The 16,095-nt window shown below is 37.7% G+C and overlaps 1 protein-coding gene across 2 annotated transcripts in view; it reads right to left on the reverse strand.

Moving 5' to 3' along the window:
* The window catches only part of LOC139980290 (IgGFc-binding protein-like), a 157,216-nt gene that overhangs the window by 31,798 nt on the left and 109,323 nt on the right, over nucleotides 1-16,095 (reverse strand). For both annotated transcript variants that reach the window (XM_071991838.1, XM_071991837.1), the window contains 11 exons: nucleotides 15,830-16,036; nucleotides 14,570-14,781; nucleotides 13,637-13,814; nucleotides 12,991-13,107; nucleotides 11,574-11,794; nucleotides 10,829-10,945; nucleotides 10,014-10,145; nucleotides 3,640-3,760; nucleotides 2,415-2,567; nucleotides 1,115-1,317; nucleotides 201-381 (listed from right to left, as the gene is read on the reverse strand). In XM_071991838.1, coding sequence (XP_071847939.1) covers nucleotides 201-381; nucleotides 1,115-1,317; nucleotides 2,415-2,567; nucleotides 3,640-3,760; nucleotides 10,014-10,145; nucleotides 10,829-10,945; nucleotides 11,574-11,794; nucleotides 12,991-13,107; nucleotides 13,637-13,814; nucleotides 14,570-14,781; nucleotides 15,830-16,036 — 1,842 coding nt within the window. The remainder of the gene's footprint in view (nucleotides 1-200; nucleotides 382-1,114; nucleotides 1,318-2,414; nucleotides 2,568-3,639; nucleotides 3,761-10,013; nucleotides 10,146-10,828; nucleotides 10,946-11,573; nucleotides 11,795-12,990; nucleotides 13,108-13,636; nucleotides 13,815-14,569; nucleotides 14,782-15,829; nucleotides 16,037-16,095) is intronic.

A 16,095-nucleotide genomic window follows, 5' to 3' on the forward strand; every position in this document is an offset into this window, starting at 1 on the left:
TTGATTTATTTGTAAAACCAAGGCACAATTAAATATTACAAAATATCAAAAGTATAAAAGAAAAGAAAAAGGCTCGGCTATGGATTGAGTTGTCATTCGGGTGGCAAAATATAGATGTGTACCACCCCATCAGAGATATTGTAGGGCCTGGTTCAAGCCCAAGAGATTGAGTCTGGTCATTAGAAAAAAATTTTACTCACGTATACACACATTATTTTCAAGTCTTAAACCAGGATCGCACTGGCAAATAAACTCTGGTCCAGGCATTTCTATGCAGGTAGCCAGTAAAGGACAACCATTGGTAGGAGTACAGCTAGCAAATCCTCCAAGTTGACATATGCACAGCTGATCACAATTTGGAGTATAGTATGTCTGCCCAGGCTTTTGATATGAATTTACAAGACATGATCATTGGTACAGTTATTGTGACTAAGGATGTTTAGTGTGGGGGGAGAAGGAGGAGAGCATAAAGTGGCTGGCCGGGGGGGGGATGAAATATGACATATGGGGTCATTAAAATCATTACACCTGTCAACATTGGCCATGGGCATTATCAGGCACCAAGGTTAATATGTAATAATCTTAGAGGAAAAGAGATGCAAAAAATTTAAACTCAATCTTTGAAACTTCAACTTTGAAAGATATGTAGTATTATTGAGCCTCAAGTCAGACCAAAGTTTGCATATATGCTTCAAATAGTCCACTGTGATCCATAATTTGACAAAGTTATGGTCTATAATATATAATTTTCAGACTCTTATCATATCAAATTAACAACCCCTTTAATATTTCATGAGCAATGAAATGAAAAATGAACATGAAACTTTCTAAATGTAATTATTGTGCTCGATGGTCACAAAATTCTGGCATATTCCAATGATTATTAAATGGAGAGTTGATGTTGAAACTGATTAGTTACATTAAGGCAATTTTGTTGTTGTGACTTTGTTGTTATGAAGGCAATATTCTAACATTCAAGTACACAGCCAATGCAGCATGATTGAATATTCTACACAAGCTAGGGACTACATGCAGTGTGGACATATCTGAAATTACAATAACGCAAATGTTTACAATCACTTTTATGGAAGAGCTTAATTTATCAGGCACTTACTTCATAGTAAACGCTGAGCTGTAGACAACCGCACTGGGCTGGAAGGACACATGCACCGACATTATTAAGAATACGGCCTGCGTCGCACTGACAACCAGACATGGGCGTCACAGGACAAGTTGGCAGTGGGAATGGATCATTACAGGTCCTTTCACATGTTGCAATGTCGGTGGAAAATAGAGCAAAGGGTCCACAATCCGGCACTATAGTATCAAATACAAGAACAACAATTTAGAAAAAGCGTTGAAAAACCCAGAAGCTCGGCTTCATTATCCTTAATATTTACCAGCCAAGAAAACAAATTCAAAGATCATGGATTACATGACTATACATAAAGGAAAGTTACACCATATAATGTATCATATATGTAACTATACTTAATCCATGAGGAATTACTAACCAGTAAGCATGCATGGATGAGAGGTTACCTGTTTCTTTGTCTTAGTAAACAACAATGAAAAATGGGCTAGGGGATAACGACCTATTTGAAAAAAATAAATAAGCTTTCGTCTACAACATGCTTTAAGCCAGTCACATTAGGGTTCCAATTCCATCCTTTAGTTGGTGGTAATTCAACCTCACCCTCTACTCACCAGCAATGAAATGGTTACATAGAGTATTAATTCAGTGGTTAACACCGGTGCCTTTCAATCATAAGGTCCCCGGTTCGAGTCACTCCCAGATTAATGTATGTCGTCCAGTTACAGAGGTGTTGACAATTAACAATTCATAATCATGGACGTTAAATATGAATGTCAGAGACTGACTTCGGTCAGCTTGCGGCTTTGATAAGCCAATTAGGCTTCTTCGCGAGTTCCTGCTTGCAGGAGGATCTAATATACATACATACATACATACATACATCAAGATCTTTACCGAATGTTCCATCCTTTACTTGGTGTTAATTCACCCCCAGCCCTCAATCACTGGCAATCAAATGGTTACATAGAGATCTTTACCGAATGTTCCATACCTTAGTTGGTGGTAATTCACCCCCACCCTCACTCACTGCCAAATAAATGGTTACATAGAGATTGTTACCAAATGTTCCATCCCCTAGTTGGTGGTAATTTTCCCCCACTCACTGCCAAAGAAATGGTTACATAGAGATTGTTATCAAATGTTCCATCCCTTACTTGGTGGTAATTCGCCCCCACTCACCAGCAGATCAAGAAAAACAAATTACCAAATTAAATAGATCCTTGCAAACACATTGAGGGATATGGGATTCCTTTAATAGGTCATTAACATAATGAACAAATTAAAACTGTCTAAAATGATCAGCCTTCTTATTGCTTACCACAGTAGGGAAAATCTGTTATTAATGGTGGTGACCCTTGACACAGTTTATCTGCAATATCCACAAATGCGCAAATTGCAGCAGGTTCCGGAAAATTAGCACAACCAGCTGCAAGGCACTGAGACATTAATGTCGCTGGACAGTTGCTGAGAGCTGAAAGACATTCAAAGGTTCATTTTGTACTTTAATGTGTAATATTATTTATAATACAACTAGCTGTAATAATTAAAGACTATAACTATTCATATAATAACTTTTTCTTGATATTCTCTGGCTGTGGAAACAATAAGAACAAATACGATAATTAAACTTTTGCTTCTTTAGGTCAAAGCACATTCTCACAGCAATTTGTATGGCAAAGGTCTCAATGTATCAAACATAGTGATAATTCAATACCTCCATGGCAACAACCACAGTGAAATGATGTCATCCACACAAATTGAGCTAACAATATACCTCTGCTTTCCTTTATAACATTACAATAATATATCCAACAAATATTTCTGGAAAAATAAACAACTAAAACTCAGAAACATCCACTTTGATGAATTCTACATTAACAGAGAACACAGAATGCTATAGAGCAAAACTTCCACATGATAAATTAATATCAAAGCAGATCGTGTTAGGAAAGTAATTCTTATTTGCAGATCATCTTCCATGACGATATCAGAGATCACATTTTTTGATTCATTTCAGGGTTCCATATTAAAAAGTCAACTGCATCTGGAATTAGTGACCAGATATTGATACAGGAGTTTTCAATTACTAAATGTAGGTTGCATCCAGTCAACTGCATCTGAGATTAGTGACCAGATATTGATATGGGGGTTTTCATAACTAACTGTGCATAACTAACTGTTTTTCTCATCTGTAAAAATTATATTACAAATGTCTGCCATAGAAATTAAGTGAAAGTATTTTTAAATTTTCTTTAGTCATCTGCAGATGTAGATCTAATGCAACAATACATATACAATTATATTTTGCTCTGGAGCCTTTATAGCAATCAAGACTAAATCACCTTCAAAAGTTATCATCATACTACCTCGAGGAAGATTGTAGTTTAGTGTAAAGGTAGCACTATACCTCTCTACCTCCCTCCACATCTCTAAAATATGTGGAAACATTCATGGTTAGAAACCAGCTTTGACTGATATTTTCAACATGATTTAATAGCAATTTTCTGGTACTATTCTGGAACTGAAAATATGAAAAGACTTACGAGGGCCTGCTAATATTTCTCCACATCTGGTCTGAACTATGGTAACACTACTGGCATCCAGATCCCCACAGGGATTATTCTCAGTAATAATTGCACAAGTAGCTAACGGTGTGAACACGGCCTAAATATGAAGAGATTGAAAAGATAGAGAAGATATGAGCTGGACATTCCAATCAACTGAAAGTGTGGCGAAAACTTCCCATTACAATTGCTTCTAGATTTCGTTTGATTATGATTTAACTCTATGATTTAACTCTATGATTTAACTATTTGAATAATTCAAATCAATATATATATATATATATATATATATATATATATATATATATATATATATATATATATATATATATATATATATATATATATATATATATATATATATATGTATATATATTTACATTAACATATAACCAAATGGATAAACAAAAGCTAGATTACCAATTTTTGAATGCAAAACAAGACATAAAACTAAACTTTAATGTGCAAGCAAGTTGTGTTGGCATGATTTATAACACATCAGGAAATTAGATGTTGCTGGCCTGGTGTTTACATGATATTACACCATTGTAGAAAGTTAGAAATTTGACATTACCATGATATATGTAGTACAAAATAACCAATTCAGAGAGCAAATCCGTGGTATCATGGCACACGTGATAGGCATATTTCAATAAATAATTAGTGGAAGTGTATATGGTACATAAGAAGTTCAAGACAACAGTTGACACTAGCATGGTGTCTGCATACATAGTGTAAGGATTAGTGGAAGGATAACAGTCGATGCTAGCATGGTGTCTGCATACATAGTGTAAGGATTAGTGGAAGGATAACAGTCGATGCTAGCATGGTGTCTGCATACATAGTGTAAGGATTAGTGGAAGGAAAACAGTTGATGCTAGCATGGTGTCTGCATACATAGTGTAAGGATTAGTGGAAGGATAACAGTTGATGCTAGCATGGTGTCTGCATACATAGTGTAAGGATTAGTGGAAGGATAACAGTCGATGCTAGCATGGTGTCTGCATACATAGTGTAAGGATTAGTGGAAGGATAACAGTTGATGCTAGCATGGTGTCTGCATACATAGTGTAAGGATTAGTGGAAGGAAAACAGTTGATGCTAGCATGGTGTCTGCATACATAGTGTAAGGATTAGTGGAAGGATAACAGTTGATGCTAGCATGGTGTCTGCATACATAGTGTAAGGATTAGTGGAAGGATAACAGTCGATGCTAGCATGGTGTCTGCATACATAGTGTAAGGATTAGTGGCAGGATAACAGTTGATGCTAGCATGGTGTCTGCATACATAGTGTAAGGATTAGTGGAAGGATAACAGTCGATGCTGGCATGGTGTCTGCATACATAGTGTAAGGATTAATGGAATGATCCAGTTTATATGGTACATCAGAAGTTCAAGAGAACAGTTGATGCTAGCATGGTGTCTGCATACATAGTGTAAGGATTAGTGGAATGATCCAGTTTATATGGTACATCAGAAGTTCAAGAGAACAGTTGATGCTAGCATGGTGTCTGCATACATATTGTAAGGATTAGTGGAATGATCCAGTTTATATGGTACATCAGAAGTTCAAGAGATCAGTTGATGCTAGCATGGTGTCTGCATACATAGTGTAAGGATTAGTGGAAGGATAACAGTCGATGCTAGCATGGTGTCTGCATACATAGCGTAAGGATTAGTGGAATGATCCAGTTTATATGGTACATCAGAAGTTCAAGAGAACAGTTGATGCTAGCATGGTGTCTGCATACAAAGTGTAAGGATTAGTGGAATGATCCAGTTTATATGGTACATCAGAAGTTCAAGAGAACAGTTGATGCTAGCATGGTGTCTGCATACATAGTGTAAGGATTAGTGGAATGATCCAGTTTATATGGTACATCAGAAGTTCAAGAGATCAGTTGATGCTAGCATGGTGTCTGCATACATAGGGTAAGGATTAGTGGAATGATCCAGTTTATATGGTACATCAGAAGTTCAAGAGAACAGTTGATGCTAGCATGGTGTCTGCATACATAGCGTAAGGATTAGTGGAATGATCCAGTTTATATGGTACATCAGAAGTTCAAGAGAACAGTTGATGCTAGCATGGTGTCTGCATACATAGTGTAAGGATTAGTGGAATGATCCAGTTTATATGGTACATCAGAAGTTCAAGAGATCAGTTGATGCTAGCATGGTGTCTGCATACATAGTGTAAGGATTAGTGGAAGGATAACAGTCGATGCTAGCATGGTGTCTGCATACATAGTGTGAGGATTAGTGGAAGGATAACAGTTGATGCTAGCATGGTGTCTGCATACATAGTGTAAGGATTAGTGGAATGATCAAGTTTATATGGTACATCAGAAGTTCAAGAGAACAGTTGATGCTAGCATGGTGTCTGCATACATAGTGTAAGGATTAGTGGAAGGATAACAGTCGATGCTAGCATGGTGTCTGCATACATAGTGTAAGGATTAGTGGAAGGATAACAGTTGATGGTAGCATGGTGTCTGCATACATAGTGTAAGGATTAATGGAAGGATCCAGTTTATATGGTACATCAGAAGTTCAAGAGAACAGTCGATGCTAGCATGGTGTCTGCATACATAGTGTAAGGATTAGTGGAAGGATAACAGTTGATGCTAGCATGGTGTCTGCATACATAGTGTAAGGATTAGTGGAAGGATCCAGTTTATATGGTACATCAGAAGTTCAAGAGAACAGTTGATGCTAGCATGGTGTCTGCATACAAAGTATAAGGATTAGTGGAAGGATAACAGTTGATGCTAGCATGGTGTCTGCATACATAGTGAAAGGATTAGTGGAAGGATAACAGTTGATGCTAGCATGGTGTCTGCATACATAGTGTAAGGATTTGTGGAAGGATAACAGTTGATGGTAGCATGGTGTCTGCATACATAGTGTAAGGATAAGTGGAATGATCCAGTTTATATGGTACATCAGAAGTTCAAGAGAACATTTGATGCTAGCATGGTGTCTGCATACATAGTGTAAGGATTAGTGGAAGGATAACAGTCGATGCTAGCATGGTGTCTGCATACATAGTGTATGGATTAGTGGAAGGATAACAGTTGATGCTAGCATGGTGTCTGCATACATAGTGTAAGGATTAGTGGAATGATCCAGTTTATATGGTACATCAGAAGTTCAAGAGAACAGTCGATGCTAGCATGGTGTCTGCATACATAGTGTAAGGATTAGTGGAAGGATAACAGTTGATGCTAGCATGGTGTCTGCATACATAGTGTAAGGATTAGTGGAATGATCCAGTTTATATGGTACATCAGAAGTTCAAGAGAACAGTTGATGCTAGCATGGTGTCTGCATACATAGTGTAAGGATTAGTGGAAGGATAACAGTTGATGCTAGCATGGTGTCTGCATACATAGTGTAAGGATTAGTGGAAGGATAACAGTCGATGCTAGCATGGTGTCTGCATACATAGTGTAAGGATTAGTGGAAGGATAACAGTCGATGCTAGCATGGTGTCTGCATACATAGTGTAAGGATTAATGGAAGGATAACAGTCATTGCTAGCATGGTGTCTGCATACATAGTGTAAGGATTAATGTAAGGATAACAGTCGATGCTTGCATGGTGTCTGCATACATAGTGTAAGGATTACTGGAAGGATAACAGTCCATGCTAGCATGGTGTCTGCATACATAGTGTAAGGATTAATGGAAGGATAACAGTCCATGCTAGAATGGTGTCTGCATACATAGTGTAAGGATTAATGGAAGGATAACAGTCCATGCTAGCATGGTGTCTGCATACATAGTGTAAGGATTAATGGAAGGATAACAGTCCATGCTAGCATGGTGTCTGCATACATAGTGTAAGGATTAATGGAAGGATAACAGTCCATGCTAGCATGGTGTCTGCATACATAGTGTAAGGATTAATGGAAGGATAACAGTCGATGCTAGCATGGTGTCTGCATACATAGTGTAAGGATTAATGAAAAGATAACAGTCGATGCTAGCATGGTGTCTGCATACATAGTGTAAGGATTAGTGGAAGGATAACAGTCGATGCTAGCATGGTGTCTGCATACATAGTGTAAGGATTAGTGGAAGGATAACAGTCGATGCTAGCATGGTGTCTGCATACATAGTGTAAGGATTAGTGGAAGGATAACAGTCGATGCTAGCATGGCTTTGCATACATAGTGTAAGGATTAGTGGAAGGATAACAGTCGATGCTAGCATGGTGTCTGCATACATAGTGTAAGGATTAATGGAAGGATAACAGTCCATGCTAGCATGGTGTCTGCATACATAGTGTAAGGATTAGTGGAAGGATAACAGTCGATGCTAGCATGGTGACTGCATACATAGTGTAAGGATTAATGGAAGGATAACAGTCGATGCTGGCATGGTGTCTGCATACATAGTGTAAGGATTAATGAAAAGATAACAGTCGATGCTAGCATGGTGTCTGCATACATAGTGTAAGGATTAGTGGAAGGATAACAGTCCATGCTAGCATGGTGTCTGCATACATAGTGTAAGGATTAGTGGAAGGATAACAGTCGATGCTAGCATGGTGTCTGCATACATAGTGTAAGGATTAGTGGAAGGATAACAGTCGATGCTAGCATGGCTTTTGCATACATAGTGTAAGGATTAGTGGAAGGATAACAGTCGATGCTAGCATGGTGTCTGCATACATAGTGTAAGGATTAATGGAAGGATAACAGTCCATGCTAGCATGGTGTCTGCATACATAGTGTAAGGATTAGTGGAAGGATAACAGTCGATGCTAGCATGGTGACTGCATACATAGTGTAAGGATTAATGGAAGGATAACAGTCGATGCTGGCATGGTGTCTGCATACATAGTGTAAGGATTAGTGGAAGGATAACAGTCGATGCTGGCATGGTGTCTGCATACATAGTGTAAGGATTAATGAAAAGATAACAGTCGATGCTGGCATGGTGTCTGCATACATAGTGTAAGGATTAGTGGAAGGATAACAGTCGATGCTAGCATGGTGTCTGCATACATAGTGTAAGGATTAGTGGAAGGATAACAGTCGATGCTAGCATGGTGTCTGCATACATAGTGTAAGGATTAGTGGAAGGATAACAGTCGATGCTAGCATGGCTTTTGCATACATAGTGTAAGGATTAGTGGAAGGATAACAGTCGATGCTAGCATGGTGTCTGCATACATAGTGTAAGGATTAATGGAAGGATAACAGTCCATGCTAGCATGGTGTCTGCATACATAGTGTAAGGATTAGTGGAAGGATAACAGTCGATGCTAGCATGGTGTCTGCATACATAGTGTAAGGATTAATGGAAGGATAACAGTCGATGCTGGCATGGTGTCTGCATACATAGTGTAAGGATTAATGAAAAGATAACAGTCGATGCTGGCATGGTGTCTGCATACATAGTGTAAGGATTAGTGGAAGGATAACAATCGATGCTAGCATGGTGTCTGCATACATAGTGTAAGGATTAATGGAAGGATAACAGTCGATGCTAGCATGGTGTCTGCATACATAGTGTAAGGATTAATGGAAGGATAACAGTCCATGCTAGCATGGTGTCTGCATACATAGTGTAAGGATTAATGGAAGGATAACAGTCCATGCTAGCATGGTGTCTGCATACATAGTGTAAGGATTAATGGAAGGATAACAGTCCATGCTAGCATGGTGTCTGCATACATAGTGTAAGGATTAATGAAAAGATAACAGTCGATGCTGGCATGGTGTCTGCATACATAGTGTAAGGATTAATGAAAAGATAACAGTCGATGCTGGCATGGTGTCTGCATACATAGTGTAAGGATTAGTGGAAGGATAACAGTCGATGCTAGCATGGTGTCTGCATACATAGTGTAAGGATTAATGAAAAGATAACAGTCGATGCTGGCATGGTGTCTGCATACATAGTGTAAGGATTAGTGGAAGGATAACAGTCGATGCTAGCATGGTGTCTGCATACATAGTGTAAGGATTAGTGGAAGGATAACAGTCGATGCTAGCATGGTGTCTGCATACATAGTGTAAGGATTAATGAAAAGATAACAGTCGATGCTGGCATGGTGTCTGCATACATAGTGTAAGGATTAGTGGAAGGATAACAATCGATGCTAGCATGGTGTCTGCATACATAGTGTAAGGATTAATGGAAGGATAACAGTCCATGCTAGCATGGTGTCTGCATACATAGTGTAAGGATTAGTGGAAGGATAACAGTCGATGCTAGCATGGTGTCTGCATACATGCATACATAGTGTAAGGATGAGTGGAAGGGTACAGTCTATATAATACATATTTGTCCCGTATAGTAACTAATAACAACGGATTAGCTCTTCAAACATTCTTACCGAGTTATCGCTGATAATGCCATCCATATCTCCACAAATGCCACAAAGTTCATTAGTAAAGTCAGCTGACACCGTGACCTGGACACTGGTTTGCGTGAAAGAGATGATGACACCCCGGCTCAAGAACACGATCTGCAGGAATCGCGAGATCAGATAATATTTAGTTTATCTAAAAACAAGACTGAAAACTACATTTGGCTTTTACAATTTATTTGCATTAAATTTCCATTTGAATTTTACATCATTACAATTGCTTAAATGGATTCAGGCTAAATATTTGGAGGATTAAGAACCAGAATGAAAACATTTCATGGTTCCTTGCAGCTGCTCTTTGATTGGATTCACAGGGAACACTCCAAGTATATGTAATGATGAAGCATTCCCTTATCTTACAGTATGTGTACAAATTGTTGTTACCAATAATGCTAGCCAGGGCCCTTCATAAATAACAGATAAGTTATTTAATCTATTTAGTTTGGTGTCTAAAGTTACTTTTAGCCTTTAATGTACCCTTGATCATTTAGCTAATTGTCTCGTTTCATGGTCATCGTTTGCATGTTTGTAGTGTAGAGTTTTAGAGTTGACAGTCTTTTCCTTCTTACACATGGACACTCTCTGAAACTCTTCTGAGTTTTGCCATGTCTATTCAACACACTACATGCAAAAAGGACACAGCACTGTTGACCACAGAGGCACATAGACAACTGACCCAAACTCAAACACATATACTGACACAATGATCTTTTCTTGTTGCTTGTAATTTCATTTTTGGACACAAAAGATTCTTTTAAAATTAGATTAGAAACAACTCTCACCACTCTGTCTAATAGCCTCCATGCCACTATCTCCAGATCCCCTAATTGAACAACAGTGTACTCCATACCATTTATGGTAAAGCTTGGTGGAGAGTCGATGCGAGTCACAACAACACTCTATGGATGAAAAGGAAGGATGGAATATGATGGAATGAGCTTGTTTTGTGTAAAGTCAATGATTTCTGTTCATCAGAAAATGGGAATAATTACCTAATTAGCTAGTTAATCTGTAAGCCGTCCCCATACTGATCATTATATGCAGTATTAAAAGCACTGTACAAAAGAAAACACTATAAGGTGTTTACTCAACATTTCCAATAGTCATATATCTCTTATGTATAAAAGTCGCAAGAGACCTTTTCATGTGACTTGTGTGTGTTTTAAACATGCAAATTTGTAATACATGCTCATAGCAAAGTATTTGAAGTTGTAGTACACTGTAAATATCATAGGATGCACCTTTATACCATTGCTTCCAGCCTGTGGAAGGCATTTCAAACTTGGCAGTCATTAATAAGTTGGCCAAGTAACCAGTAAATTCTAGTTTTCTTTATTTAAAATACTAAATTTATATATCCTATGTTGTACACGTGCTTTCATGCAAGGTTTAAAATGAATGAACAAGAATATGGAAAATAATGTGACTTATTCCCTTCAGCCTCTCCCTCTTCTCACCCCAACCCCCCCCCCCCCCCACCGACTTGTAAACATTTTTCTGATGTGATGAGAAGATGAGTAAAGTTACCTCTGTCCCAGCGTTAACTGTTATGCTTGATATTTGGTTTGCATTCTGGAACATACTGGTGTTCGGGTCATCGCTTAGAGTGATATGAACATCAAAGGCATTTGACACAGTCTGTGAACATGTGCCAGTCAGTCTGTATTCACACTGACCATAGAAAGGTAAAACCTCCCCATCGTATGCGACAAACAGTTCCCCCTCAATGGCCCAGCATTCCCCGGATGCTGTTGCAAAAGAAAGTCACAGGCTTATTTACGAATTGATGTGGAAACTATGTCCATATTAAAAAAACAATTTGAACTTAAGTACTCACGAACTGTAAAGACAAGAAAATAAGATCAGAATATTCTTTTTCACAGTTCATAATGGGAAAAAGAAACCCCTCATGTATGGGCGTATTGTACTGAATACCAACCACATAAATGTATGGGCGTGTTGTACTGTATACCATAGGCGTAGAATGCGGGGGGAGGAGGGGGGGCTGGGGGCTGCAGACCCCACAACCAAATATTTTTGTGAAAATTCGGGCAATATGCTGAAAATTTTTCAGGCACCTAACTGAAAGAAAAATAATTTGCAATGAGTTTTTCAATGAACATATATTTATTGTCATTATTATTGTAACCACTTACCCAATAATTCTAACCAATATGGAAGGGTATTAACACCGCAAATGATTGTAGGTTATTGGCATGCGATGTAATAACCGATGCATGCCATGTAAAACTTGGTTTTATTTTTTCAGGCAAGTCGTTACAGCCCCCCCCCCCCAAATCAATTGGGCTGCATCGCCTATGCTGAATACAACCACATAAATGTATGGCCGTGTTGTTCTGAATACCAACCACGTTAATGTATCGCCATGTTGTTCTGAATGCCAACCACATAAATGTATCGGCGTGTTGCTCTGAATACCAACCACGTTAATGTATCAGCATGTTGTTCTGAATACCAACTACATAAATGTATCGGCATGTTGTTCTGAATGCCACATTAATGTATCGGCCTGTCGTTCTGAAAACCAACCACATAAATGTATCGGCATGTTGTACTGAGTATCACCTGAATGTGTCAGTATGTTATACTGAATACCACCTGTATGCGTCAGCATGTTGTACTGAATACCACATGAATGTGTCGCCGTGTTGTACTGAATACCACATGAATTGGGGTGTAATACAAATACATATAAATGTGTTGGCATACTGTACTGAATACCGTGCAAGTACACAGAATGAATATCAAGGCCTCTCTGTAAACTTTATCGGTAGCATATCCAATCCTGACTTGATTGCATACTTCATACAGATTATGGCTTTTACACTGTTCAGTGACTACAGTACACTGTAATCTTTTCAAATAAGTATTGATGACAGTGGAGCAGTATACTTGCTATACTTGCAACCAATAAGATACTTACTTAATTGACAATTATTTCCAAAGCTTCCAGGTGGACAGGAACAGTATGTGGCTCCTGTAGAGGTGGCTTGACATATGGCAGGTGGTATACATGGATCGTTCATGACACAAGGATTGACTAAATAAATACAAAACAATTTGGGTGACAACAAAGATAGAGCAAATTAAAGGTTTTATTCACATTATCTTTGAACCTAGTTTAATACGAAAAGAAGCAATGTATGCACTATTAATAAATGATTTTCTACATATGATGCATAATAATACAACAAAAAGTCTGATGGGATGAGCCCCTTTAAGAAACAAACATGATCATTTGGCAGAGATTTAACTCTATCACAATATATAAACAACAGGTTTCACTCCTGAACACAGATTTATAGAGGAACAAATAGTATCGTTATAGAATGAAAGATCATACACCTAAGAGAGAGAGAAAGAACGGTTAACCTCAATTCTTTCAAGTTAATAAAATGTTTTGTATAATTCTGTTTTCCTCAAGGTCATCAATTAAACCCGGTTTCCTGATTTATTTTGTCTATCCTTAACACGTAACTGACCTTGTGGCAGATAGGACAAATACCATTAAAATAATGACACATACAGTTCATAAGTAGAGACCTTCAAAATTGATTCATTTTATGTACCTGAGCAGGTGAAACCATCGCCAAAGAAGGGGAACGGGCACACGCATTCGTATGCATTTCCGATTAAATTGCATTCAGCTGCACAATGACAATTAGCAGCCATTGTGCAATCTAGCAAGCCTCCGGGTTGACATAAACATTGCTGTGAACAACCAGGTTGAAGGAATGTTCTCCCAGGCTGTAGAGGAGAAATTATAAAGCAATAATTCACAATTCCTTGGCTCTCACATGAGCACAATGAAAACAAAAGCTACGGACGTACCTGCAGTATTTCTGCAGTGGCAAGGTTGAATCAACATCAAACAAATGGAGATTATCTCAGCAGTGCCTCGTGTGTAAAACTATGAAGCACAATCATAACAATGACCTACCCCATCCTAGCAGCAGGATGTTGCATGCCTCTCAGCACCCCAAACTCTGACACAAAGCTTAAGAGAACCTTTCTTCAATCTGCTAAATTTTTGGCAAATACTTTTCATGAGTTTAAACAACAAAGGTTCAAACTCCACTTAAATTTAGTTATGATTCTCAGGCAATTCTTGTATTACATCATGAGGTAAGAGCAGATTATGATGAAGTGGTGATAAACAGCAATCTGACACTCAAAGATTTTTTATTTTATTTTAATGATTGCCAACAAATAAAAAATAAATACCATGATTACCATACTTTCCGATATATGCCAAAAATGATTATTCTAGAAATGGTCACTAACAAACAACTTTAATTACTATTATAGCAATTAGGTCTTTTTGTATGGCTTCAAAAGGAATTTATATGAGGCTATATCATGATTCCATTCTTCAAAGAAAAGTGTGTGGTATACAAACTGCTGTTTTAAATAAACATGGGCAGCAAATTTGATATTTTTGGGATGCGGATTTTTGGCAGCAAATTTGGGATTGCGGACGATTTTTAGGCACTGCTACTCACAGCATAAAATTGGTTAGTCAGTGGATCGAAGCATCCACACTGACTTTCAGGAACACAGATACCACCTTGCCAGACCAGTCCTGGTGAGCATTCACAACCCTCTACACATGGGGTATTGCAAGTGGGATCTGCATTACTGATGAGGTCACGGCAGGTACGAGGACAGGCACTCGTACAATCACTGAAAATAGCTCCACTGGGACACTCTGGGTCTATGGAGATTTCAAACAGACACGGTTAAATAATGCATATTACTTTTTACTTTATGGCCTTTGTGCAATATTTATATTATCATACGTATAAAGATATGAAGATGTAAAGTGTTTGTTAAACTTGTTAACAACATCTTTAAATCACTTCCATTGCTTCTATCACAATTTTTACTGTGGGTATTTATGACAAATATATTTGGAGAAAATTAAAGCTAGTCATTTCTATTAGTTTACATACCAAATTTAGGCCTAATTATAATCATAATTGTCAATTTTGAAAGAAGTATACACTGCTATCTGAAATATTGTTGTTTTATCCCCAGAAATAATATTCTATCATGTAAATACATAACTCATTTAAGTGGACTAGTAACTGGGGAAATATGAATTAAATTTTGAAAACCCAAACAGAATGAGTGACAAAGGCTTACCAGTTTTCGATCAAACTAATCCAACGCTCAGGTTGTTTGCGATCACTATCATAACCATTATTTTGTGGGTTTGTTCATTATATATGTCAAAACATTACAATTCAAAACAGCCTTGAGGATTTGTTCCTAATGTCCAGTGGTATGATGTTTTTCATTTTTTTTTTTTATGAGAGCTAGTACAAAACAACAGTATTTACTAATAACAATTATTTTTAATAACACAATTTGACTAGTTTAAAAGATCTCATGTTATGAGCACCTGAGGAACGGTCATCATTTTGAACTACCCAACACAAATGAACTAAAACTGATAGCAAAGAGTGATTGTAATCAGCTAAGGGTTAGATGCTTCAGCTGGTGGAGGGCAGGATTTGTAACCCCATTGCTCACTTGTTTTACTTTCTTCTAATCCAAAAATTCTCTGCTTCTCTTCCCTCTTCAAATTAGTGAAAAAAAAACCACTGAAAATTCATTTCAATTTTCCTTTGAGTTTACCATTCCACTATAACATCATAATCAGTGCATAAAATAATACATACTTTTACAGTTCACACAGAATTCAAATGAAAGATAATTGCCCCAATGGGACTTGTCAAACTGCTGTACAGATACTTTACCACAGAGATCTGCAACAGAGAGTGATGCTCGCCATCCAGCAATATTTACACCAGCCCTTTGGCATTGCTGAGCAAATGTTGTTATACTGCCACAGATGCTTGGGTCTGTTGTGTCAGGAAGTGTGAAACAGGTGTCATACAAACAATTATTATACAGAGCAAGCACTTCAACTGAACCGAGAGCCACTATGCAGTCGCCAAATGGGCCTGAAAGTTCAACAAAGGGATACAAAAAAGTGAAATTATCTCCATAAGACATCATAATA

Source organism: Apostichopus japonicus, chromosome 14 (genome assembly GCF_037975245.1).
Source record: "Apostichopus japonicus isolate 1M-3 chromosome 14, ASM3797524v1, whole genome shotgun sequence".
Classification (NCBI taxonomy): Eukaryota; Metazoa; Echinodermata; class Holothuroidea; order Aspidochirotida; family Stichopodidae; genus Apostichopus; species Apostichopus japonicus.